The sequence below is a fragment of the Rhinatrema bivittatum genome, chromosome 13 (assembly GCF_901001135.1).
Source record: "Rhinatrema bivittatum chromosome 13, aRhiBiv1.1, whole genome shotgun sequence".
Classification (NCBI taxonomy): domain Eukaryota; kingdom Metazoa; phylum Chordata; class Amphibia; order Gymnophiona; family Rhinatrematidae; genus Rhinatrema; species Rhinatrema bivittatum.
Genome location: NC_042627.1, coordinates 77900589 through 77925094, shown reverse-complemented (window position 1 = coordinate 77925094; position 24506 = coordinate 77900589). Strand labels below are relative to the sequence as shown.

The window sequence follows — 24506 nt, the reverse complement described above, 5'->3', positions numbered from 1 at the left end:
CTGGGGGCCACAGACTCTCTCTCTCTCTCTCCAGGACACACACCTGGACATCCTGACCAGCAGGGGTCGCTGTCATGCAATGGTGAGACACCCTTTTCTGAGGGAGGGGGGGAATGTAAACCCTGCTTCAGTAGCATCCCAAATGCAGGGCTGGGAACCCTCGGGCCAGTTTGTTACTTCCTGTTTGTTCTCTTAGTCTTCAGCTTCGGTTTGAGAAGTACAGTTTGCAGAAACTGGGCGTTGCGTCAGTCATGGCCTGTATTTTTAGCATGAAAATTATGGTTGGAGAGTCTTTGTATAAATGGAAATGATACTTTTTCAGGAACACTCATATTTCTTACCGCAAGAACTTTTTTTTTTTTAAAGATCTGCTTTTGAATATACGAATGATACCCAGGTTATTGGTGCTTAAATGGCAGAAATACTGTTTCCAGGTTTTAATGTAAAGTGCTCTAGACTTCTCTTGATGTAAATATAAAGGGGAAATAAAGGAACAAGTCTGTTTAAGAGTTTGACCAGAGCCTGTAAATGTTTGTTTACATTCTCTTGCTGTTGCTGGAGGCTGTTCTGTTTTTTGGATGTTGTCTTGAATCCTGCTGAATGTTACTGCATCGGTCATGTCCACTTCTTGGCTGATGCTCTTGAGTTTATACATCTTGTGAACCTCGAGCCTTGCTCTTCCTCTGCTGGGCAATGACTTCAAGCTTTCAGGAATCCGCCTGACGGTTCTTGCACTCCATTGCCTCAATACAGCCAGCCAAAGAGAAAAACTTGGCATGTTGTGACGTCCCTCAAAAGCAAGATGGCCCCACAATTCTCTTGAAATCTGATTATCAGAAATGTTATTTTTATGTGGATGTAATTAGGCTGAAAGACTCTAGTCCAAGTCCTAACCAGAGTCTGTCACTTGTGATCCCAGGGAAAGTGCAGGACAAGGTGCTGCTTTTGTAGATGCTGACAGGCCGATGCAATAATCTAAACATTAAAACTGTGCGCTGGTTTTCAGCATGCATTTTTTAATTTTATCTCCCAATGCAGTAAGCTAATGCTATGCAAATACATCAGACATTTAAAAAAAAAAAAAAGCCACATTAACTGTAAAATGTGCATTCAGTGCAGGCCAGATACACATATAACTCAGGAAGTTCGGGGGAGGCATCCCTAACGGATCATGGCAATTACCTGGGTCCTTACCTAGATATGTACCGATTTTTATCCAGAAGCAGCAAGCTGCTGCCAAATAGTTGGAAAAGTCTGTCCTTATCCGTATATCTGGTGTGGTTAGCTGGATAAATATTTATCTGGTTAACTACCAGTGAATCATGCCAGATAAATTAGTACTTATCTGGATACATGGCTGCTGCTGTCCCTTACCAGGATAAGTCTATCCTTATCCGTCTAAGTGTTCTGGACTTTTCACTTTTTTCTCCTTTAAGGGGTTTAAGTGCCAGCAGTAGTGCTGTAAACGGGTTTCCGGCACTGGCTAGATGCAGTCTCTCTGCATCGGATGGTTGAGGGCACTGCTTAATGCACTCATTTGCATGGGATTTCCGTGTGAGCGGGCTAAGCAATGCTCGTATTTAGTGGGAGATATTTTCTGCGTGCAAAACTCCTTGCTGCATTGGTAGTAAGTTGTGGTTTGGTTTTTTTGGTGCCTAGAAAATGTGCGTTCGGATGCAGGCAGATGTACGTTCGACTCAATGCGTTTTTTTGCGTCAGCCTGTGAGTGCAGTGAAGAAATTCCGCTGTGGTCCCAAATATGTTACTCTGGTCTTTGTTTGGGTTTTTTGGGTCCAGCAGTTTTATCCTGTTTTTCAAGTGAAGGGCCTGACTTACTAATGGTTTTTCTCCCATTCCGTGTTTATGGTAAAAATGCTTAGCAAACGAGGCCCTTAGTTGGAACCAGCATCCATTGGTCTACAGAGCCATCCATGAGCCTTCATTTCCAAGTAACTGGGATTCTCCCCACCCCCTTTTCCCAACTTGGCCCAGCCATCACTGGGATAGCCCTTGGCTATGGGCCACATATTGCAGCTCCCACTGGAACTCAGCTAATATGGACTCTAGTTCTGGCCACTAAGTGGTAGTGGTGTGGGATGACCAGGAAGAGAAGCTGCCTAGTGGTTATAGCATGGGTAGGCAACTCCGGCCCTCGAGTGCTGCAAGCTAGTCGCGTTTTTCAGGATGTCCCCTCAATATTCAAGGCAAGCATTTGCATGTACTTGCCTCACTGCATACAAGTGCATCTCATGCATATTCATTGTGGGGTTTCCCACCCATTACTCCTGGGCTAGAGTAATGGGTGGGAAACCAGAATCCAAATCCCGTTTTCCCCTCGACACTGTCTCCTGTTGCCTTGCATGTCTACTTACATTGTAAGCTTGTTGAGCTAGGAATCATATAACTGAATTTTTAAAAAAAGATTAGCCAAATTGAGCATTTTTTGGGAAAAATGGACAAATGTTCCTTCCCCTCAAATCTCTGAATGTTATCTCCACCAGAAGATCTGACTCCAGATGCTTTGCATGGCAGTGCACAGCCCTTGCATCTGGCCTGGCCCCCACGCACTGTTCTAAGTTCCTGGTTCAGCACTCTTTCCCTGGTGCTGAAATGCATCCTAACATGGACTGGTTTTGTCCCGTTTACTTTGGCAGGAGTAATTTAGATGACTACTTCTCATTCAGTTTCTCTGCTTGTGTCTTTGATTTCAGAAGACCTGCTCGTGTTTAATGTTTGTAACAGTATGTCTGTCTGTCTGTTTCAGAACTTGGGCCACGACCATTCCCGGAAAGGTTGAGTTCTTCTCCAGCGAGGGCTCGGACACGTCTGTCCCAATACCCATCGTGCCGCTGCCAGGCGTGGACGACACCTACCCTCCCCAGAAGAAGTCCTTCATGATGCTGAAGTACATGCACGACCACTACCTCGACAAGTACGAGTGGTTTATGAGGGCAGACGACGACGTCTACATCAAGGGGGACCGGCTGGAGAACTTTCTCAGGAGCCTGAACAGCAGCCAGCCTCTCTTTCTGGGACAAACCGGGCTGGGCACCACCGAGGAGATGGGCAAACTGGCACTGGAGCCCGGGGAGAACTTCTGCATGGGGGGCCCTGGGGTGATCATGAGTCGGGAGGTGCTGAGGAAGATGGTGCCCCACATTGGGGAGTGTCTGCGAGAGATGTTCACCACGCATGAGGACGTGGAGGTGGGACGCTGCGTGCGGAGGTTTGTCGGCATACAGTGTGTCTGGTCGTACGAGGTAAGCATGTGGGAGGAGGTGGCACTGAGCGGGCATAGGGATTTATTTATTTATTTTTTACTAGTGAAAGCAGCGTGGGAAACTAAATGGAAGTGCTGAGGCCACCCACGACTGTATTGACATTGAGACGCTGCAGGCTGTATGTGAAGGGGTGGAAGTTTGTGTATCTTCTTACACTTTTTTTTTTTATCCAGCGTTATCCATCACATGAGAGAAACAAGTTGTAACCTTTTCACCCTCTGAGGCTAACGCATCTTGTCATACTGAAAAATGCTTTTAAATAGTTCTAAAGTCCACATATGTATCAAAGAAGTGATGCGTATATACCAAGCACTCTTATGCGATAAGGTTCCTGAGGTTTTTTTTTTCCTATTGGCTCAGATTTCAGATATGTCCTGTGTGCTACAGAAAAATGATTTGTCTTCCCAGCCCGCTTTTTAAGAATGAAAAGTTTCTGAGCTCATTTCTTATTGGTGCTTAACTGAAATTTAGTTTCTGCCTCTCTGCAGCAAACTATTGCACAGCGCGCACTGTGCTCGTGTTTCGGCAGAAAGCAGATGAGATTTATCACTTCTGCTGGCGGGTATTCCCAGGGGATAGGACTTCTGTTCAGAATGCTTAGTAGGGATGCCTAGGGATATCACGAGAAGGGTTCAGTTTTGTGGCAAGGGCAAAGAGTATTAACCAGACTCCAGAAATCTACAACAGAGACACCAGTGGGACTAAAAATAAAGCTCTGCATTTTTGGAATGATAGCTTAAATGACCATTAGACTTTACACTAAATGTATTTTCCCATTTGTTTTTGCTCTTTAAATATGTATGCATTGGTATTTTTAGCAGCTAATAGCACTATCAATTTCACTATAAAATATAATCTTTGAATTTTTGATTTTATTCTTCAGATCTAACCCATGTGCTCTGGTTCATCCGTTTCCAACCGATTTAGTGCTAGTTAAATATTTAAACATTTTGCATTCCATCTCCTATTTCTCACAATGAATGTCGATAGCCTCTCCACCTCATTTTATCATAGCTGTTATATCAATGAGTCCTGGAGATCTCCGATTTCTCTTGTAGCTAAGGAAGCCTAGGATTTGTCCCAGAATTTTACTTGTTCCTGACTTAGCAAAATTCAATGACCTTTTTATTCCTGAACATGGAGTCCTTGCCAAGCAGATCGAGACGTGTAAAGGCCTTCTCAGATACGTCTGTGATAATGGGATCACACCCCTGCAAACTTCATTTTATTTGGTTACCTCTTAGCAGGTTGCGTTTTAGCAAAAATGCACTTGGGTGCAGGAGACGTTTTATTTAAATATATTGGAGCAGAGTGAAGAATGTGATATTGTAAAGGGAGGGCATCCTGCAGCCCATGCTGTTTGAGTAGGCATAAAACACATTTTGCATTCTGAGCAGCACTGCTAGATCTTCAGAAGAGAAATCACCTTTCCAACCAGTGGTCCAACGGCGCAGCTGTGCAGTCTCGCCCCTCCGTTGTGTCCTGGAGGAAGGCCAATAAGTGCATCTGATACTTAGACAAGCAGTGGGTATCTTGTGAGTGGAAAGAGGAACTTGAAACTTAAACCAGCATCGCTCTCAGGTGTGTTCTGACTAAGGAGGTTTACATTTTAGGTGCATTGCAAGCCTGAGAGAGAAGCTTAACGCGGAATAGGATAGCAGCCCCCCCATCCAGGAATGTTGCTCTTCACTCTGTCTCTTCAAAAATATATTTTTTTTTCTAGTTAACTGGGGAATCTCTTTCCAGTATTTATTTCTTTTAGAGCTGTAGGGTGACAATAGGAAGGCAGTTATTGTAGGCAGAAGGTTTTCAGGCTCAAATTGTAAAGCAAGAAACAAAGAATCTCCAGGGGGCCCATAATGTGAGATCTCTGCTGCTAGGCTTGTCATTCCCACCCTGACCTGTTTCACTCCCCCTGCCCCGTGCGTGTCATTTCTCAGCAGTTTCACATTTCTTTCAGGGTTCGAACTTTGCTTTTGTGAATGAGAACTTTGAGGTCTGTGTGGGAATCTCATTCCATACCCATTGTTAATGCAGATTGACTGAAAACTGGGATTTATAGGCCCACGGTCTGTGTGGTGGTGACCAAGGAATGGGAACAGGTACAAAATGTAAGTGCACTAGTGATAGTGTTATCAAAAGGGAAAATCTGAAATGGCATTACTGTGCAGCAAACCACCTGAACCCGTCTTCAGCCTGCCCATCCACTCCAATTTAGCTTTACAATTCCTGTCCCTCTGAGATCCCGTGTGTTTTTTTCCATGCTTTCTGGAAATCAGAATCCACCACCTCCACAGGGAGGCTGTTCTGTGCATCCACCGCTCTGTCTCGCCTCTCGTAGTCCTTTCCATGCCAGAATTCATCTTCCGCATGCTAAAGCAATGGGCGCACTCTGGTTTAATCAGGCTTAACTTGTGGTGGTGATGCATGAGAAGGTAGCTGCTGAAATCAAAATTAGAAATGGTTTTTCTGTTGTTGAGAGGAGCTTTGCTTTGCATGTGTGCCCAATAATGAGTTTTTAGTTAAGCTGCTAATGGCTGAGTTGATGCAGCCTGGACAGACGCACTACGGTTTCACGTGAATTGCCTTGGATTTCCACACAATCTTAATGGCGTTACCTTCATTTTCACGTATTTTTTTCCGTCGATTTTTCCGTACTTATAACGAGTGATATGAGAGAATCGGTGGGGAAGAACTTTTTTTTGGCTGTTACAAAGCTGAGAGATCCCTATGTAAAATAAAATAACTGAGAGCCAATGTCCGTGCAGGGTTTACTCGCGTCAGCCACTGGTGTCCCTGAGCAGCTTCCATGTGTGCGTGGTCGCTGGATGGCTTGGTAGTGGAGGAACCATCTGCATTCAGGGCCTGATTTTTACCTTCGGCTTTTCCCCATTCTGTCTTTAGTCTGAAAATGAATCATTTACATCAGTGTGGGAGGCAGGGGCGAGAGCCTGACTTTTCTTTACGGAAACTGAAGCTTACAAAATGTTTTCAAAGACGGCATTTGGCCGCATAGCCATGTTAATCATTTGAACAGCACTTGAAACCAACGTTTCAGCAGAGCTGAACAAAAGGTTAGGTGTGTTTATGCTTTTCTGCATGAAATGTATTGAAATGTTAAATTGCACTCGGAGAGAATCACAGATCCAGGTTAAGTGTTCATATTTAGAGCACATCAATGACGACATTGATTCAGTGACTCCTGGCAGCCGGTTCAATGGTGGCGTTGGGCAGTAAACAAATCTAATAAAGGGGCAGTTTCTATACCATGTAAGGCCTTTGCCATCATGAGAATGTTTTTCCAGCTTTTCCTCTTTCCCTGTCTGGATTGTGAATCCCTCCTAGCCAGAAGGTTAGCTAACTGAGGATCCTTGCATATGAGCCCCTGGCTCAGTACCCAGTGCATGCACACGAGGAGCTGGGCCAGACGTGGGAGGAAGGCCCAGTGCAGGAATAGCATACGGGTAAAAGTGGGTTTAATCAGTACCAGACTCTGTAACCCATGGGACTAGCGAGCTTCCTTACGGCTTCTGGCGTTCCACACGTGGCGTTACTACATGAATATTTATGAGTCTCTCTAATTTCAGTAATTTATAAAATTCAGCTGACCAGAAAAGAACTATTGGATGTATAGAGCAGGAGGCAGGAGTCCTTGCAAGGCATACGGAAACAGTTACTGGTGATTTCTAGCTCAGGGTCATGCAGTCTGAAGTCTCAGATGTAGTTTAATAGACTTAGAACAAAATTTTATTAGTGCCAGTTATCAGGTCTGTTGCTGATGTATCCTAGCGTAGGAGAAAGCAGAGACCATTTAAAAGCAAGGGTAACGTTTTATCTATGAAACTTGTCCTTGCTGTGCCCCTGTACTTCAGCTGCATGTACAGGTGGCCTGTATTTGGCCTGCACTGCAGAGGACTGTAGTGTGTGTATTCAGTTAGTTCTAACAGGAAATTATTCATCCACTGGATTCTCATACTAATAGCTTGGGGAAGGAAGTGTGCTGGTTATTGGGAAGGGTCAAGAAGTTAAAGTTGGAATATTTGGACACATCAGGCAGGAGTTGGAAGCCAGCTGTGGAGCAGGTAGATACCTGGACAGTGTGGCTGGAAAGCCTTCTGATTGGTTGATATCAAGCGACTTCCCTGTTTTTTTTGCCAAACTTAATTCACCACTGCATGCGTTTTGACAGGCAGTTTTGCTGCGTTGGTTTTTCAGTAAAAGTTTATTGCTATGTCCAGTCCAGCTCACAGGTTCACTCAAGGGAAGGAATAAATTTGCTAATCTAGCTGTTTGTTGCTTATACATTCACTCCAGGAGAGATTTTGACACTGATGCTTTATAGCACCTACATGTTAAAGCATTGATCATTCAGCCTGGCAGTGCACTTGACGTAGCCATGTTGGTCCTGGAGAAATTTGTCTTAGATTTGGTGGTACTTTTAAAGAACCAACAAAGATGATGTATCTGAGACCCCCAGAGAGTCCCCCCTCTCCTGCCTTTGTCTTGTGACCATGTTCTTGTAATGCTGATGGGGAGCAATCTTTTGCTTTGGGAGCAGCCCGGGAGGAGAGTGTGAAATACTCGGGTCACTCAGATGTGCACGAATGCTTTAGCTGCCCTGTGATAAGGGAGCGGTGATAGTGAAATTTCCATTTTAAGCATGGAGCACTGCGTGCATTAGTTATACAGATATAGAGGAGCGCTCTTCAGATAACGGCTTCCTTCGCTGGGCCACTTTAGCTGGAAGGTGAAACAGCTCCTTGGACTGGGCTGGGATTGCAGCTTCTTTACAGCTTTGCGAGTGAACAGAGGCCCTTGGAGGTGACAGGGGTGGTGAAATTGGCCAGCTCTGAATTTTGGGCATGGCAATGCTAGTGCTCTCTCATAGTGGTATCAGCCTCGGAGCTGCGCCTGGGGTGCCCAAAACTTGGGAGCTCGCACTTGGCAGGGAGGGGTTTAGCTATATGTGCTAGCACAACCCTGAAGAGATGCGATGGCTGCTGCTAGTGAGAGGGGAGTGAGGCTGGGGGAGAGTGCCTGCATAGGGGAGGGGGAGGGAAGAGCAAAGAAGCAAGCAAAATTCCTGAGCTACTAACCCTTATTTTGCCCCGTCTCCTAAAATGTTTTTTTTTTTTTTGTTCTAAATTTTTGCAGCCCTGTAGAGCTGTGTTTGCTGTCTAGCTCCTGTCAGGTTTTTTGATCTGAACTTTCAGGAATGGTGGTTGTAATTCGGAAGTGCCTGAAAAAGTGGAATATAAATCAAAATACGTGTGGGGAAAAAAACCTAAGGCTATTAAACAGGAGGCCTCTGAGCCTGCCCAGGGGTCAGGGATCACTTTCAGTGGAGGCCCCATCTCCATTCTCTCTTATGGCCTGGCCCTTGAAAGGACATTCCTGTGCAAGAGGGGTACTCCCCAGGAGTAATACCAACCATGCTAAAGGCATGCAAGGCCTCTGCATCTTCAGCAATGCATCAGCATCTAGCAGATCTTCAAAGGGTCCTCCATGGAGCTCAGACATCTCACAATACTGTGCTTTCTGCAGAGTGGCCCGGACAAGGGCTTAGCCCTTAATTCCCTTAAGGTGCCGGTAGCAACTGTATCTTGCTATAGGGACCAGATCAAGGTCATCCAGATATAGTGCCATTTCTGAAACTAGTAAATCGCATTCAACCTCATTTAGACCTTTAGTCCCATAATGGGAGTAAAGCAAAGTCCCCCTTTTGAGCCAATGAAGCAGGCTTCCCTGAAGGACCTATCTCTGAAGGCACCCTTTCTAGTAGCTATCTGCTCTGCCAGGCTTCCCAGAAGGACCTCTCTCTGAAGGCACCCTTTCTAGTAGCTATCTGCTCTGCCAGGCTTCCCTGAAGGACCTCTCTCTGAAGGCACCCTTTCTAGTAGCTATCTGCTCTGCCAGGCACGTCTCTGAACTAATGTCTTCTAGTGGTTCAGTGCTGCCACTACTGTCATCCTTGCCTAAGGTGGTATCTTCATTTTACTTATCAGTCAGCATCACTCACAACTATCGAGGCAAAGATACCAGCCTATACCTGTTGGGCATGCGTCAGTACTCGAGATACTTAAAGATGACAAATGCCTTTAGAAAGACAGGTGGTGGCTGGTGGTCCCTACAAAGGGGAAGTAGCCTCTAAGGTTAACTTGTGTCCATGCACATTGCACAGGAATGCAGGTGTCATGGGCAGACACATCTTCAGCCTCCATGGAAGAAATCTGCAGCGTGGCCACGTGGTCTTCTCTGCGTTCCTTTATGAAGTATTAGACTGGATGTGCAGGCCAAGGTAGAAGCTGCCTTTGGGGCAGGAGTCCTTAAGACAGCTTCGGTAACTCTCCACGCGTAAGGGACTGGTCTAGGAGGAAGGAAAAGGTGAAATTATTTTTACCTGATAATTTTCTTTCCTTGAGTTGTACCAGACCACCAGTCCAGGATCTGCCCAAGATCACAGGGCCAATAAAGAACATCTCTACAACAGGACACTTCTCTGTCCTTCACTCACCTCTTTCTGCATCTAGAGTATAGCCTTGTGGACCCTGCACTCGATTAAAATGTTTTGTCTTTGTCACAGTGCTGTGGCAGAAGACTACTCTCAACTGCCTTGTAGCCACCCCTTCCCTATAGCCCAGGGTGAGGTTATGGAAGAGGTGTGTCCTCTGTTCCCAACAGCTATGGGAAGGCGAAATTATTCCACCTTGGTGCATTCAACCCTTTCCTTCCATTTTATTTGTTTAAAACATCCCACCCAGCTCCTTAAAGGCAGGTATGAGGAGAGGTGTTAGGATGGCGCTGCTCTTGCACGGTATGAGGAGAGGTGTCAGGGTGGCGCTGCTCTTGCACGGTGTGAGGAGAGGTGTCAGGATGGCGCTGCTCTTGCACGGTGTGAGGAGAGGTGTCAGGATGGCGCTGCTCTTGCACGGTGTGAGGAGAGGTGTCAGGGTGGCGCTGCTCTTGCACGGTGTGAGGAGAGGTGTCAGGGTGGCGCTGCTCTTGCACGGTGTGAGGAGAGGTGTCAGTCAGGGTGGCGCTGCTCTTGCACGGTGTGAGGAGAGGTGTCAGTCAGGGTGGCGCTGCTCTTGCACGGTGTGAGGAGAGGTGTCAGTCAGGGTGGCGCTGCTCTTGCACGGTGTGAGGAGAGGTGTTTGTCAGGGTGGCGCTGCTCTTGCACGGTGTGAGGAGAGGTGTTTGTCAGGGTGGCGCTGCTCTTGCACGGTGTGAGGAGAGGTGTTTGTCAGGGTGGCGCTGCTCTTGCACGGTGTGAGGAGAGGTGTTAGGGTGGCGCTGCTCTTGCACGGTGTGAGGAGAGGTGTTTGTCAGGGTGGCGCTGCTCTTGCACGGTGTGAGGAGAGGTGTTTGTCAGGGTGGCGCTGCTCTTGCACGGTGTGAGGAGAGGTGTCAGGGTGGCGCTGCTCTTGCACGGTGTGAGGAGAGGTGTTAGGGTGGCGCTGCTCTTGCACGGTGTGAGGAGAGGTGTTTGTCAGGATGGCGCTGCTCTTGCACTGACGCTGGCTGGCAGCAGGCTTCGTTTTTAGCAGACGGGCTGATTAGGCCTGATTTTTGCCTCGCTGCTTGCATGTACTTGGTTCTGGTTCTGTGCAGGCAGTAGGTGGGAAACCAGGGCTGCTAATAGGGGCACCAGCACCCTTCCCTGTTCAGAAATGGGAGTGATTCTTGCCTTTGCTATGATTACTCCCCATATCTGAGTAGGCAGCATTTTCTTTTTTTAGATTTTTTTTTTTTTTTTTTTTTTTTTTTTTATTCTGCTTTTCGGCACTTCAAAGTATACATCAAAGCAGGTTGCATTCAGGTACTAAAGGTAAACTATAATGGCACCTGCATTTCTTATTTATACAGATGGAGTTAGTGAGTTAGATGGGTGCATTGGTTGTAGCTGTGGTTCTTTGTGTGTGCGCCACGCTATGCCTTTATGAAAGGATTGTATGACTTTCTGCCAATGGAAAGCAGCTACAGCTGAAACGGAGCCCCCAAATATCTCCTTTGGAAATAATCCAAGCTTGTGGTAGATCTGCCTGTTCTGGAGCCTTTTGCTCTTCTGCTTATCCTTTAAAAGGAGCCCTGCAGGCTCTGAGCTTTCTCATCTGTGAATCTCATTGTGCTAAAGACATAGATGTGACGTGCATTAATGTCCAGGGTCTGTTGGAGGAGCTTTGCCCTTAGGGGGTGGTACAGGAACAGAAAGTGGGGTCAGAAAAGGTTATGGGCCCAGTAGTCGATCTTGGATTTATAGCGCATATCAGAGCAAGGCACAAATATAAAAATTAATCGGAGCCAGAAAACAGCCCATGCACAGGGTCAGGAGGTTCGGGGGAGCCTGGGGAAACTGCATAAGGAGTGCAAGTGGCTGTGTAAGATCTGGTTGGAGATTTTGTTTTGGAAAATTTTGCCGCATCTTACAGTAGTGTTTGGAAGTAAATCCTATAGCTGGGACAACATAGCTAAGAAATCTGATCAAGATTTTCTAGTAAGGGTCTATACAGTAAGGTAATATTGCTTTAATAATCTTTTTATAAGTTTGTATTTTTGCTGTCATAGGTAGTCCTCTTTTTTTTTTTTTAAATGTTTAGTATCGGCTTCCTGTGATGTGCTTATTCTAACAATTGAACTGTGATGCCGAGTGATACCAGTCTCTCTTCCCCAGTCTACCAGTTTATTTTATTTGTATTTATTATCCGCTATATCCAGAAAAGTGTCCAAAGTGGAGGACAATGAGCGTTCATTAATGCACAAAACAAAACCCAAAGGCAGACCAGAAGAAGACGCATAAAATCCAGAAAAGGGTAAAGCTCAGCTCATTGCTTGAATAAATATATAAGCTTTTAATCACTTCCTAAAATTCGGGTCATCAAGAATTGCGCTGCTTGCTTTTCATTTTTCCCCAAATGAGTGGAACTAATCTATGTAATACCAACTTCTCAAGCACCTCCTTCCCTGCCCGTCGAGAAGACGTGGGCTTTATGTCCGCCTTGTCACTCTGACACGTTTGTGGGCCAGGCGTTGCCGCTCTGAGCCCGGTATCTGCCTTCGCTAGACCAGCGTGCTTACTGAGGGGGGAGGAGGGGGAGGATTTAAAAGTCGCATGAGCAGATTGTGAGGCTCTTGGATAGGAGCTTTCAGGAATAAATCTGGCACTGCATCAACTATGATAAAAAGGAAATTACAGCATGAAAACCTTTTAATTGAAGGCATAAGTAATAGGAGTACTTCTGACGATTTTATATCAAAGGTCAGACGGCCTCGTGCCCCGGGCATCTGTTAAATGGATCCAGATCCAGCAGTGGAGGGGACGAGACGGATATTACTCTGGATGCAATTGCGCTTAACTGATTTGTAGGAAACCAGAGACAGAATATACTTTGTCCTAAGCCTCTGCAGATGGTCCCCTCCCTCTCCAGCAGGCAGCCTAAGAAGTGAGATTATCTTGTGCTCAGTGAGAGCTTTCCCTTGGGGGGGGTGATGTCTCCAAATGGGTTTGCGCTGCACGCACCAGAGCAAGAATGAACGGCCCTCGTACTCGAGATCTCAAAGTTACTGCTCGTGCTCTTCTTAGTGCACTCGCACTGGGGCAAAGGGAGCCCCCTCCGATTCATAGGATGCATCAAAGTGGGCCTGGAAGTTTATTTTTAGTCGGGCCAGTGGCACCTGATGCTCAGACTTGGCATGAAAAATTTTACTGCCTTAAGTTTCTCTCCCGTTTCTGTGCAGAAACTACTGGCACTTCTGTTAAGTCCGAATGCCCTTGTGATTGAAGGTCCCCAGAGCTTCCCAGAGAAGATCATTTGTATGTATTTATTTATTTTTTGATTTAAAGAGATGCTTTCACGGCTGGGAAGTATAGGTCTCGCTGGCATTTAATTATTATGGCGCTACCCACTCATCCCCCACCGTTCCTGGTTTGGTTTCTCGGTGAATGAGGCAGGCACTGTTTTTCAGTGCTTCTGTTTTATTTAGAGCTCAAAATTGAGGTGGTGTCTGTGCTATTACATTACACCACAACACACAATTATGTCGCCATTCTCTAAAAAAAAGGTGCAAAGTGGCTTTTAGAGCAGAGCGATTAAACCTTGTATCACCTGTGGCAGCCAAGAATGAAGCTCCTGGTATCTCTGTGGGAAGAGGGATGGCTTGTGGCCAGACTGGCAGACTGAGAACCAGGCAAGAATAGGTTCAGATCTTCACTGACCTTCCTTTTGACCTTGGGCAAGTCAGTTCACCTCCGTTGCCTCAATTACCAACTTAAATTGCAACTTTAATTATGTATGTTACTTTGCAAACACATGTAGAGCTCTCCATGCTAATGTGTTCTGAATCAGAGTATTGTGTTGATCATATAGCTCCATGTCAGAAAAGACAGGCTCTTCATTATTTTTTCATAGTTTAGGGGCTGCCTGACCCTAGACCCTAAGTGGCATGCAAATGAACATCCATAATAAAATCATGCAAACAAAACAGTGCAATAATAATCTCAAAATGGTACATGTGGGGAATACTTTTCAGAAGAAGCAGATTAAAGGCCCTCATAGAAATGCAAATCTGAACAAGTGCATTACAAGTTACATGTAACTGTTGTAGCAAAGAGTTTCAACCAAATGAGAACAGCGACTGAGAACGCATATTCATGAGTTTCTGGTTTACGCCGTTGCATGCCTAGACATTGCATGTTAGTAAAAATTCGAGCTGTTTCCAGGGTAAAATCCAAATATATAGCGCAGAGGTGGTCAACTCAGATGCTCGAGCCACAAACAGGCCTGGTTTCCAGAGTATCCCCAATGAATATGCATGAGAGATTTGCATGCACTGCCTCCAGTCTGTGCATGAAATGGCAATTCGGCGGTCCCTTTCTCTTCTCCCTCCTCCCTTCATCACTCCAGAGGAAGCCCATCTGTTCCTTCACACACATCGCTGACACAATCTGCCCCATCTTAAATCCCAGAGCCATTTCCAGGTAGCTCCCTACTCTCTGTGCAGACCCCAAAGTCTGAATTCTGTGAGGCGTTTTCCGCCAGTGGCTCCAGCGCGTGCAGACTCCAGGCTCAGGATTTTCTCTCTGCTCCTTACCAGCACTTCCTGCTTGTGCAGCTTTGTGCATCTGTACAGCTGCATTCCCTAAATCAGCTTGGTTGCTGGGTGCAGTCAGAATGGGGGAGACTGCCAGTACTCAGGGCAGCATTATAGTTTACTTTTTGATAGATTGCCTTTCTTCCTTCTAAGAACCAAGGCGCGATGTACCTTAGAATTAATAAAACTAAAGACACTTGCAAGAGAAGTGGATCTGAGCCAAAAATGAAGGGACACAGGCCCCCCCCCCCACTTTGGCTAAGCCCCTGTTTGGAGCCCAAAAATGAACATTTGGGGAATGATGCTTTGTATGTGGCAACATAATTTTTCTCTTTAGGTTTATATTTTTCAGATCCAATCCTTGTTGCTTGTATTCTTTTTGCATAGGAATTATGGACGGTGCATGTCTTATACCTCTCCTGCATCACCCCCTTCTCCTACTGTTCCCTTCAAGAGGAGGGGGCAAAGGGTTGGGTTATTTTATTTATAGACGTTTGATTTTCCGCTTTTTACCAAGAGTGGCCTCTAGGCGCTTTATAACCAATTAAAAAATGGACATCCCCATTTGAATAACGGTACTGTTGCTGGCCTGGCATAGTAAGAATGCAATGGCTTGTAAGGTAGGACCGCAGCCTCGAGGCTTCTGCCTGGAAGGTCGGGATGAAGAACCACACTTTCTATCTTTTTTCTGAAAGTGAGGCAGCGGGGCTCAAGACACAGTGCTTAACAGTTTCTTGTTCCAAATATTTGGTGCGCAGCAGCTGAAGGCGCAGAATCTCTCTAGTACAGGACGATCGGGCAGAAGGCAGGAAAGAAGGGACCAGTTAGGAAGATCGGCATTCTCTTGTATAAACAATTTATACTTTGCAGATCCACAAATCTCAGTGGATAGCAATAAACATATTTTAATAAAATCAAACTACAGAGACAGACAAAAACCAACACACAACAAAATAAGACATTCCAGAGTAAAGGATACAGGAGCCCAGGCCAATATGGATGTGACATTGGAGTGTGTTGTGTGCATTTCTGGTTTAATGCAGTCATTCCCAATCGTGTTGGGGTGTAAGAGAAGTTGAGGTGTTTTGGAGCCTGTTTATTCACTAGAAGATGTTGAATTTTATCCTGCATGCGACTGAGAGCTGGTGTAACTGATGTAGTATTGGTTTTGTGGTCCGTTGCTCCTACCAGAATCCTAATGGCTGTAGCTGTACTCTCTCTGAGCCGGAGACACTTCATTCTATATTGTGAGATGCCGTTGAATAGAGAGTCGCAGTACTTTTTATCTTATTTATATACCACTTAAGCACACATGCATTATTATATTAATTACACATTCACAATATGTGATTAAAAAAAAGCAACATGAATAAAAATATTAAAACATAAGTAAAAAAAATATAAAATAAGTATAAAAACAACCCCCCCCTCCCACAAGAACAGATAAAAATAATTAAAGCCATGTTTAAAAAAAAAAACCAACCAACCCTACTTAATGTTTTTAACATTTGCTTAAGGCTTATCACAGTGTTAAAACAATGTTTTGGGGAGATTATTCAGCAGACTGCACCAGCAGGAAAGGATTCTGCTGGTGATTTAATGCATGGGTTACAGTAGCAAGATTCTTTATCAAAGTAGTTGCAGATCTGTGTAGATGCTTGAATGAAGTTCTTGCCATGTTTGTGATGAGTGTGTTTATTGCGTTTCTAATAGAGCTGAAGTTCTAGGCTTCATACTGATTCTTTGGAATGCAATAGGGATGTCTTTGGCAGCTGATCCAGAGGAGCTCTGATATGGAGGGGTTTAGTTTGTTTATGGTCAGTAAACCATTGGGCTGCTCCTGCAAGACAGTTACTGAGATTAGCAATGAAAGAAGTTTGGTCAACCCCAAGCTGGACGCATTGTTGAATGTCATCCACAAAAAGGTGACCATCAATATTGAAGGACGGAATGAAGTCACAGAATGAATGTAAATGTTGAAAAGGATCGGGGAGAGGACTGAGCCCTAGGGCACCCCCCCAAGCGAGTTCTCTGGGTTTGGAGGAATTGTCGACCCAAATAAGACTGTGTTCCATTAGACAGAAGTGACTCAAATCCTTTAAGGGTAGTGCATTTGGTGCCAAAGCAGATGTTGGTGACTGTCAAAGGTCAAGGAAGGAATTGGCACCTAGGTTAGCTTGTTAACTGGATACTATTTGAGATGGCCAATAAGATGGATTCAGTTTCATGGCTTTTCCTGAATCCGGATTGGTGGCCTTGTAGGGTGTTGCATTCCTCTACAAAAGTAAAGGCGTTGGAGGTAAATCACTTTCTCAGTTTGGACAAGAAGGGAAGGCTGGAAACAGGGCAATAGTTGTTGGTCCTGCTGTTGCTTGGAGCCGGGAGCGCTCTGTTAGTTGGCATACGGACTGTTCCCCCATCATAAGAGCCGACTTTTTCAAAGTATTCGGGACTGCTAAACTCAACACAAATTACCCCTCCCTGATCCCAGTAAAGGAGTTGCTCGTGCATGCTGGATAATGGGACTTCTACCATAATTAAAAACAAAACAAGTCTTGGAGGGATCAGGCAGTAGAATCCTCTTTCTTAAGCAATATTAAAATTGTTGCCAAGTCATTGGCTCCTGGCTTTTGATTGTCTGCACATTAAGCTTTGGTTAACATGGAAGCAATATTTTACAGGATTGCACAAGCCCTTCATCTGACAAACTGGCCAATGTCCTTTGTTAGTGCTGGGCTTCACACAGTATCGCATGAGTTGGGCCTCTTCCTGTGGCCTTCTCCCTTCAAGCAGCAGCTTTCAGTCTTATGCACTGTGAAACAAACCTTGCCACTATTACTAAGTACGAGCAGTGCGTTAAAGAAACTGCTTATTTCTCCATTGGATTTCTTCTGAGTCACCTCTGTTGTATTCATGCCTCTGAAATATCCTGAATAGTAGTGATTTGTAAATTAATCTCTGAACTGGGGAAAATACCAAAATGTAAATCAGATGAGCGAGCTCCAGCTTTCTCTCCCTCTCCCTCAAGATAAAATAAAAATGTCATGGTCATTATTACCTCTAGAGTTTGGAAGTTTTTTGTAGGGGGTGATGGGGAGCTTGGATCCATCCATCCATCCTTGTTTGGCAGGTTCGCAAATCCATTCTGGGAAGAATTTCTCTTTGGTGCTCTGGTACAGTGTAGGATTGATGTATTTATAGCCATAAATGGCAGTGGTACAGCTAAATCAAGTGTCCAAGCAGGCACTAGAGTGACCTGCATGGAGCAACTATGGCTTAAACTAAAGCCTGAACATGAGTATAGGGAGTCTGGATGTTTTGAACAGCAGCCTCACTAATTTTGGTGGCTATGTAAAATTTGGAAAGACATGGAAGGAGGGTTGGGTCTTGGTTAGTGAATGGCGTTCTCGTGGAGACTGGCACTGAGTGGCAGGTGTTGGAGCAGATGGGAGTCTGTACACTCTCCTACCTGGGCAGATTGCTGTCTTTCTGCTCTCATTTATTACATTATGATATAATTGGATTCTTTTTTTTTTTTTTTTACTAGTTGTGTGAAGAGAGAATTACCCCAAATAATCACAATTGCTGCCCTCTTTTATTGTCTGGTTGTATACTGGCTGCAAGTATTCTGCTGTGGACCATAGGTTGTATAATGGAAATTTAATTGTCTTGTGTAATGAGTAAAGCTTTGCCATTAAGGCTCGGAATGCAACGAACATATGTTAATGATGGTCCACGTTGTTGGGACGCATTGTTCCAGGCTGATAACGCCACGCCCTTTGGCATGGTCGTGACTTCCAAAAGACCCATCCAGGCAAGTGACTGGCTGCGCCGCACCACAAGATATCTCTTGCTGTCCGCATTTTAGAAGGGAGGTGAAGTAAATTTGCTTAAGATCAAGCAGTAAGTGATAGCAGGGGAATCTCACCAGGATTTTTATGCTAAGAGCTCTGTGGCAGATCGCCAGTCCTGCTAGAATAAAGCAGGAGCTTCATCATAGCCGCTGGCAGACTGCTGGACAGTTGAACATGCCGTTTACAGGATGACTATTTAAATTATAGTCCCTGCCAAGTAAAGGTATCTCTGGCTCCTGTTAAAGGAGGGAATTACAGTGCCACGATCCTGAAGCAGGCATTTAAAAAAAATTTCACTTCACTTTTAAAGCAGGAATGCAAACTAGTTTGCTCTAGAACTATTTTTTAAATGTGTAATCTGCATGGATGTCTTTAATGTCCCAGTTGCTTTGGTACGATGATTAGATCATTGATCTCTGTAAATGATAAATAGTGATGGGCGTCTACAGACCCGTAAGAAAATCTATCTGACTCGAACAGCTGAAGCATCTGTATCCAATGGTATTAAAATACATTTTTAAATATAAAGCCGAATGTTCTGTACTGCTGCTGCTGTTTAGGCTGCAATAAGCTAATACAAGGATCCCAGATGGAGAGTAACATTACACATCAAACATGCAAGATCTCATATTTGCAATCTCGTATTGGGGCACTTCGAGGTCATCCCATAAAGACCCAATGGCTTTCTTCAGGAAAGCCACAGACAATGAGAAGCAAAGGGAAAAACCAGAGATCAACAGGTCTATGGCCTTTACAGCAAGAAGGCCAATAGCAAAATCCAAAGAAGAGATGAATAAATGAACACAAAGAAGCCACTCCTCTCCAACGCAATATTAAGCCTAATACTTTACATAAATGCTGATAAGAATGAGAGAAACTTCATTCTCCTGGGCTAAATACTCATGCACCTCAAAGTGGAAACGGTTCCTAATGATTTAAACACACAACTTCTTTCCTTTTTTTTTTATATATGCATTTACAATATAGACTCTCTCAGTCGATATAAAAAATGCTTTAAAGTCTATTTTCCCATGTAATATTCCAGAAAGCCCAAACTTTTAAGTGTCACTGTGAAGTCCTTTACTGAAAATACTTAGGGTAACATGGCGTGTCGATCCCGATAACACATTATGCTACAAACTTAGGAGTTATAAATACGGATCTATCAATGAAACACATCTCACTGACTAGAAAATCATTTTACAAATTACAACTCTTAAAACATCTCCGTCCTCAACTTTTTCGTCACGATTTCCGAACTATTCTACGGTCACTAATCTTCTCTGGTCTAGATTATTGCAATGCTCTCTACCTAGGTTTATCTGACTCCACAATTCACCCTCTACAACTAATTCAAAACAGCGCAGCCCGCATCCTATCACACAAACTTTGCAATCCCTTCACTGGCTACCCATAAAATACAGAATAAATGATAAAGTACTTACTGTCATTCATGGTTTAATACCCAATTCTTCCTCCACTTGGCTCTGCTCTATGTTGGGTATCTATAAACCTGCTCGACATTTAAGATCATTAACACACAATCTATTAGACATCCCATCACCACAACTGGCAAGACTAGACCTTACCAGAAGGAGAGCGTTCTCTGTAGCTGGACCCTCCCTCTGGAATTCTTTACCGAATCCATTCCATTTATTAAGTAATCCATTTCAATTTAAAAAAAAAAAATTCTCTGAAAACATATCTGTTTCAATTAGCATTCAATACTTCATCAAATGCACAATAATAATCACGCAACCCCTCTTCCCCCCCCCCCCCCCTTATAGCACTATTTCCTCTGCGACCCATTATAACATTACAAAATCAATTACTTACTCACCCCCCTTACTTACATAGGGCGTTTGATGGCACAACCTCTTCTTTCTATTAAGACCTTTATTTTTAAATATACATTCTTTGTTCTATTGTTTATATACCTATTTTTTAATTTATTTTCTAATCTGTTATATTTTTGTAAACAGTTTTGATAAAACGTACACTTTAAAAACGGTATATAAATACTTTTAAATAAATAAAGGTCCTTGTTCCCCATCGCTGTGTGTTTTGGGGATGTTCTACTCGCTTCAGGGGGAAGTCGGTCACTAAACTCATAAATTCTTCCCAAGTTTTAGACTTGCACAGTGAGCAGTGTTTTATCTGACGGTCTTCAAGATGATGATCCTCGTAGATTTTAGATTTCGGGCAGCTTAGTTTTGTAAGGCCTTTAGACAGGCCATTGTTATTACAAAAGGCTGTACCTTGGTATGGCGCATGGATCTTTTTACTTTTCAACTCAAGATTAAACCAAGGAACCCTCGCACGATGTCCTATTTTCCTACATTCAGTCTCTGAACGGTGGAGAGAGCTTCTGGAAATAAAGCCACCCAAACAAGGAAGACCTGTTTTATTTGGATTTAGTGCCTGCCTTTTCCTTGGTAGTTCAGGGTGAGTTACTGTAGGTATTTTCCTGTCCCCAGAGGGGCTTAGTTATAATCAAGTTTGTACCTGATGCAACAGAGGATGAGCTGGCATACCTAAGGTCACGAGGAACGATAGAAATGCAAGAAATACATGACGAAATTTCAAGCACAGTAGCAGCTGCCATAGGATCTTCTTGAGCTGGAGAGACCAGAAGGAAATTTCCTGCTAGACTATGCAAAAGTGGTACTGGATGCGTTTGAAAATGTCTCCATTTTATTGAGGACGTGGTCTGTTCAATCAGAAATGAAATGTGGAAGGAGCGCAAAACGCACTAAAATATCAAATAGAAAAGCAGTTATAACAAAAAAATATTCTGTGAGCACATGAAAAATAGACAAAAATGACGACAATGAAAGGGGAATTGTAAGCAAACAGCGTATACAAATAAGCATACTTTCTATATTATATATATTAAAACAAGTTGAATTGCAAGGTTATAACTGCTTTTCATTTAGGGCACGTAAAACCCTTTGCTGTTTTACCCTTATCTTTGCAGTTTGCACTATATTAACCATTTGTACCGTATTAACTATTTGTGTATTGATTTCTTTTTAGACATGCTTATTTGTTCCTCCAGCAAAACACGGTCTCGTGTCAGGGGATAGAGCTGCCCTTTGATTTATTAGTTACGCACTCGCTGTAACTTGGATTGAAAACCTTCTCATTTTTGGGACTTTACTAGAGTGTTTGCAGACCTCTCAACTTTCACAACACACAATTTGCTCTCCAATCAGAAATGAAAACCCAAAGCATCCACCCACTGACTCCCAAAAAATAGAAAATGAAGAAAAGTTTGGGATAAAGCATTTCTGTGTAAATAATATAGAAAGAATCAGACCTGGTATTTATATGGTCTTTGGAGATTTTCTTAAATTTAACAGCAGATACAAAACTGGAAGCTATAAAATAGTAAAACTATGTATGGTAGGTATCAACTAAAATGACCATATGAAGGGATTTGAGGAGTTGACTTAGAACGTAGCCACTGCTGCCATTAGCAATGGTTACATGGAATAGACTTAGTTTTTGGGTACTTGTGGCCTGGATTGGCCACTGTTGGAAACAGGATACTGGGCTTCATGGACCCTTGGTCTGACCCAGTATGGCATGCTCTTATTTATTTTATTTATTTATTTATTTAGCGTTTTTCTATACCGGCATTCATGATTAGAAACCACATCATGCCGGTTTACATAAAACAAGGGGTGAGAACAAGAAACGAAAAACAAGTGCAAGGAGAACAAAAGTTACATTACAACAGGGTCTTAAAACTCTTATGTTCTTAACTTAGGAAAGAGGCTTAATTTTATTTATTTTTTTAAAGTACATCACAGGCAAGAAGCCAGTGAGTGTCAATTTTGCTGTTAGATTTTTAAGAGTAAAGATGCTTAGGGAGGGTAATGCTATAACTGAAAAAATGAGTTCTTTACTTCGGTCTTTGTTGCAGAGGATTCTGGTTCTGTTGTGGAGATCTGCTCATTCTTTGTAGGCAATCTGGAAGAAATTGGAGCAAGTGTTAGAGCAAATAGCTAAGCTAAATAGTAGCAGATCACCAGGGCCTGATGCTATTCACTTCAACATTTTGAAGGAACTCTGATATGAAATTGCAAACCTGATATGGTAATTTGTAACCTAGAATTAAAATCCTCCACTGTCTCTGAAGGCTGGCATGTAGCCAATGTAATGCTTATGTTTGAAAAGAGCTTCCGGGTGATCTAGGAAATTACAAACCAGTGAGCCTGACATCTATGCTGTGCAAAATAGTAGAAGCTATTAAGAACAATTATAGGACAAATGGGTAAACATGAAGAGCCAGCATTGATTTAGCTAAGGAAAGTCCTGCTTTACTAATCTGTTAGAAATCGTTGAAGGTATGGATATGGGTAAAGGGATCCATCCGTTCTGGGACAACTAGACTCAAGCAATAGGTAATGAGGTAGGAGGCAAAAAGCTGCAATAGGTGTTGACAAACGTTAGAAGAATATGTGGCAGATACAAGTCTAATGAATCCTGACCTTTAATGAAACTTACCTCTGTTGTGTTGGAGAGAAAAAAATGCACCACTTCCACACCCAATCTTTCTACCACCATCGTTACAAAAGCCGTGTGGCAAGAAAGTATTAAGAGTCTCTGCTTCTGTTTTTCTAGGAAAATGTCAGCTTAGAATGGCATGTGAGGCGTGGTGTGTGTGAAAAACATCCTAAACATTTAACTGAATTTAAACTAACTGCCCCAGCCTGAGGTTCTGCTATACAACACGCAGGCCTATGAGCCTTGTAAAATACATCAATGTCTTTCCACAGCTGTCATCGCAAAATTGCCCACAATATTGATTCTAGTCTTGCTTTCATTGCTTTGTCTCTTGATTTTTCACCCTTTTTTTTTTGTACTTGCATTCACTTTAAAAAATAAAAAATGTGCACTTGCTTTGTTACAATCATGTTTGGCAGGAGGAATTGGCCGTCTATGTTGATCTGTTGAATTAGCATGTGTACTAACCTTGAAATGTGACTTTATTTTTAGTCTGTTTTGGCCTCTGACTAACCATTTCTGTTAATTGGTCTTTCTGATTGTGGATGGTGTAGGAGAAATGTCTCAGACTTGGGCTCTTCTCCTTCCCTCCCCTCACCCCACTAGTCTTAAAGTTGAGTAGTAGTAATGCCATAGAGAGTTATATTATCTTTCATACATAACTAAGACAGAACTACCATTTCAACAGAATTTAGCACAGTCTGTACATTGAGTGAAAGGGTTTAGGATGCAGACACTTGTGGAAAAAGCTGGGATTATTCCTTTAGCCAGATAACTAAAAGCAGCACAGCTTTATCCCTTCAGCTACTATCAGATTAGAAGGCACAGTGAGTAATTCCAGTGGTGGTGATGGAAGTGAACAAAGAAAAACCAAGTTAGTGAGATATTGTTGACACCCGCAACAATACGTTGAAAAGCAGTGGTGATCTTAAACTTAATGTTAATCACAGGAGCCAGTGAAGACCGCTAAACAGCATAACACGATCATTTCTTGCTTCAAAAAAGGTTTTGCTCCTGTGCTTTGAAGTAGTTGTATGTTCTTTGATGTGCAACCCTGATTTAAGGAGGTGCATGAGTCCTTGTAAATGTCTTGATTTTAAATCGCAACTTCTTCCAAATCTTTTCTGTTCAGCACATTCTGCAATTGATGCAAAATTAACCAAAAAAAAAAGTATGACTAGAAGAGACTTGATCAGATATTGATAATTTAGAGACCAGTTTAACTCCAGGGAGAGTTATTGACTCCTTTTTTTTTTAATAATGTCCACCCAACCCACAGGGCCTCCGATTTTGTGGGTTTGGTTGAAGTTTATGATCGGTCAGACAGTTCATCCAAGATCGCGTTCTATGGCAGGGGTGGCCCACTTTGGTCCTCAAGAGTCACAAACGGGCCTGGTTTTCGGGATATCCATAATGAATATATGTGAGAGTGGAGGTGGTGCATGTACTGAAAACCAGGCCCGTTTGTGGCTCTTGAGGACTGTGGTTCTGTCGGGTCTAAATAAGCCACCACTTGGACTTCATCTGTGAATAAAAAACTAAGGTCATGAGTTTCAGTAAGGGTTGTTGGTGACGCCAGTGTGGGGGCCAAAACAGAGCTCTGGGGAGCCCACAAAACGTGGGCCATATAGCAGAACGATCAAAATCCCATTTACTTTATTTGGTCTGAAGGAGAGAAGGTGTAAACCATTAAAACAACAAAAAAAACCACCATCCCCCTAAATCAAACGCATTTCAGAAGACGTGAGTGATTGGTGCACTCGTGTCTAAC

The 24506-nt window shown here is 43.5% G+C and overlaps 2 protein-coding genes across 3 annotated transcripts in view; one reads left to right on the top strand and one right to left on the bottom strand.

The window, feature by feature from the left end:
- CHSY1 (chondroitin sulfate synthase 1) overlaps positions 1-24506 on the top strand; it is a 100361-nt gene that overhangs the window by 19194 nt on the left and 56661 nt on the right. For both annotated transcript variants that reach the window (XM_029575187.1, XM_029575188.1), the window contains exon 2: positions 2765-3260. In XM_029575187.1, the coding sequence (XP_029431047.1) occupies positions 2765-3260 (496 nt within the window). The remainder of the gene's footprint in view (positions 1-2764; positions 3261-24506) is intronic.
- The window catches only part of LRRK1 (leucine rich repeat kinase 1), a 195782-nt gene continuing 191890 nt past the window's right edge, over positions 20615-24506 (bottom strand). Inside the window, exons 41-42 of the transcript XR_003852414.1 lie at positions 22135-22198; positions 20615-20975 (exon numbers count right to left, since the gene is read on the bottom strand). The gene's annotated coding sequence lies outside the window, so the exon portion shown is untranslated. The remainder of the gene's footprint in view (positions 20976-22134; positions 22199-24506) is intronic.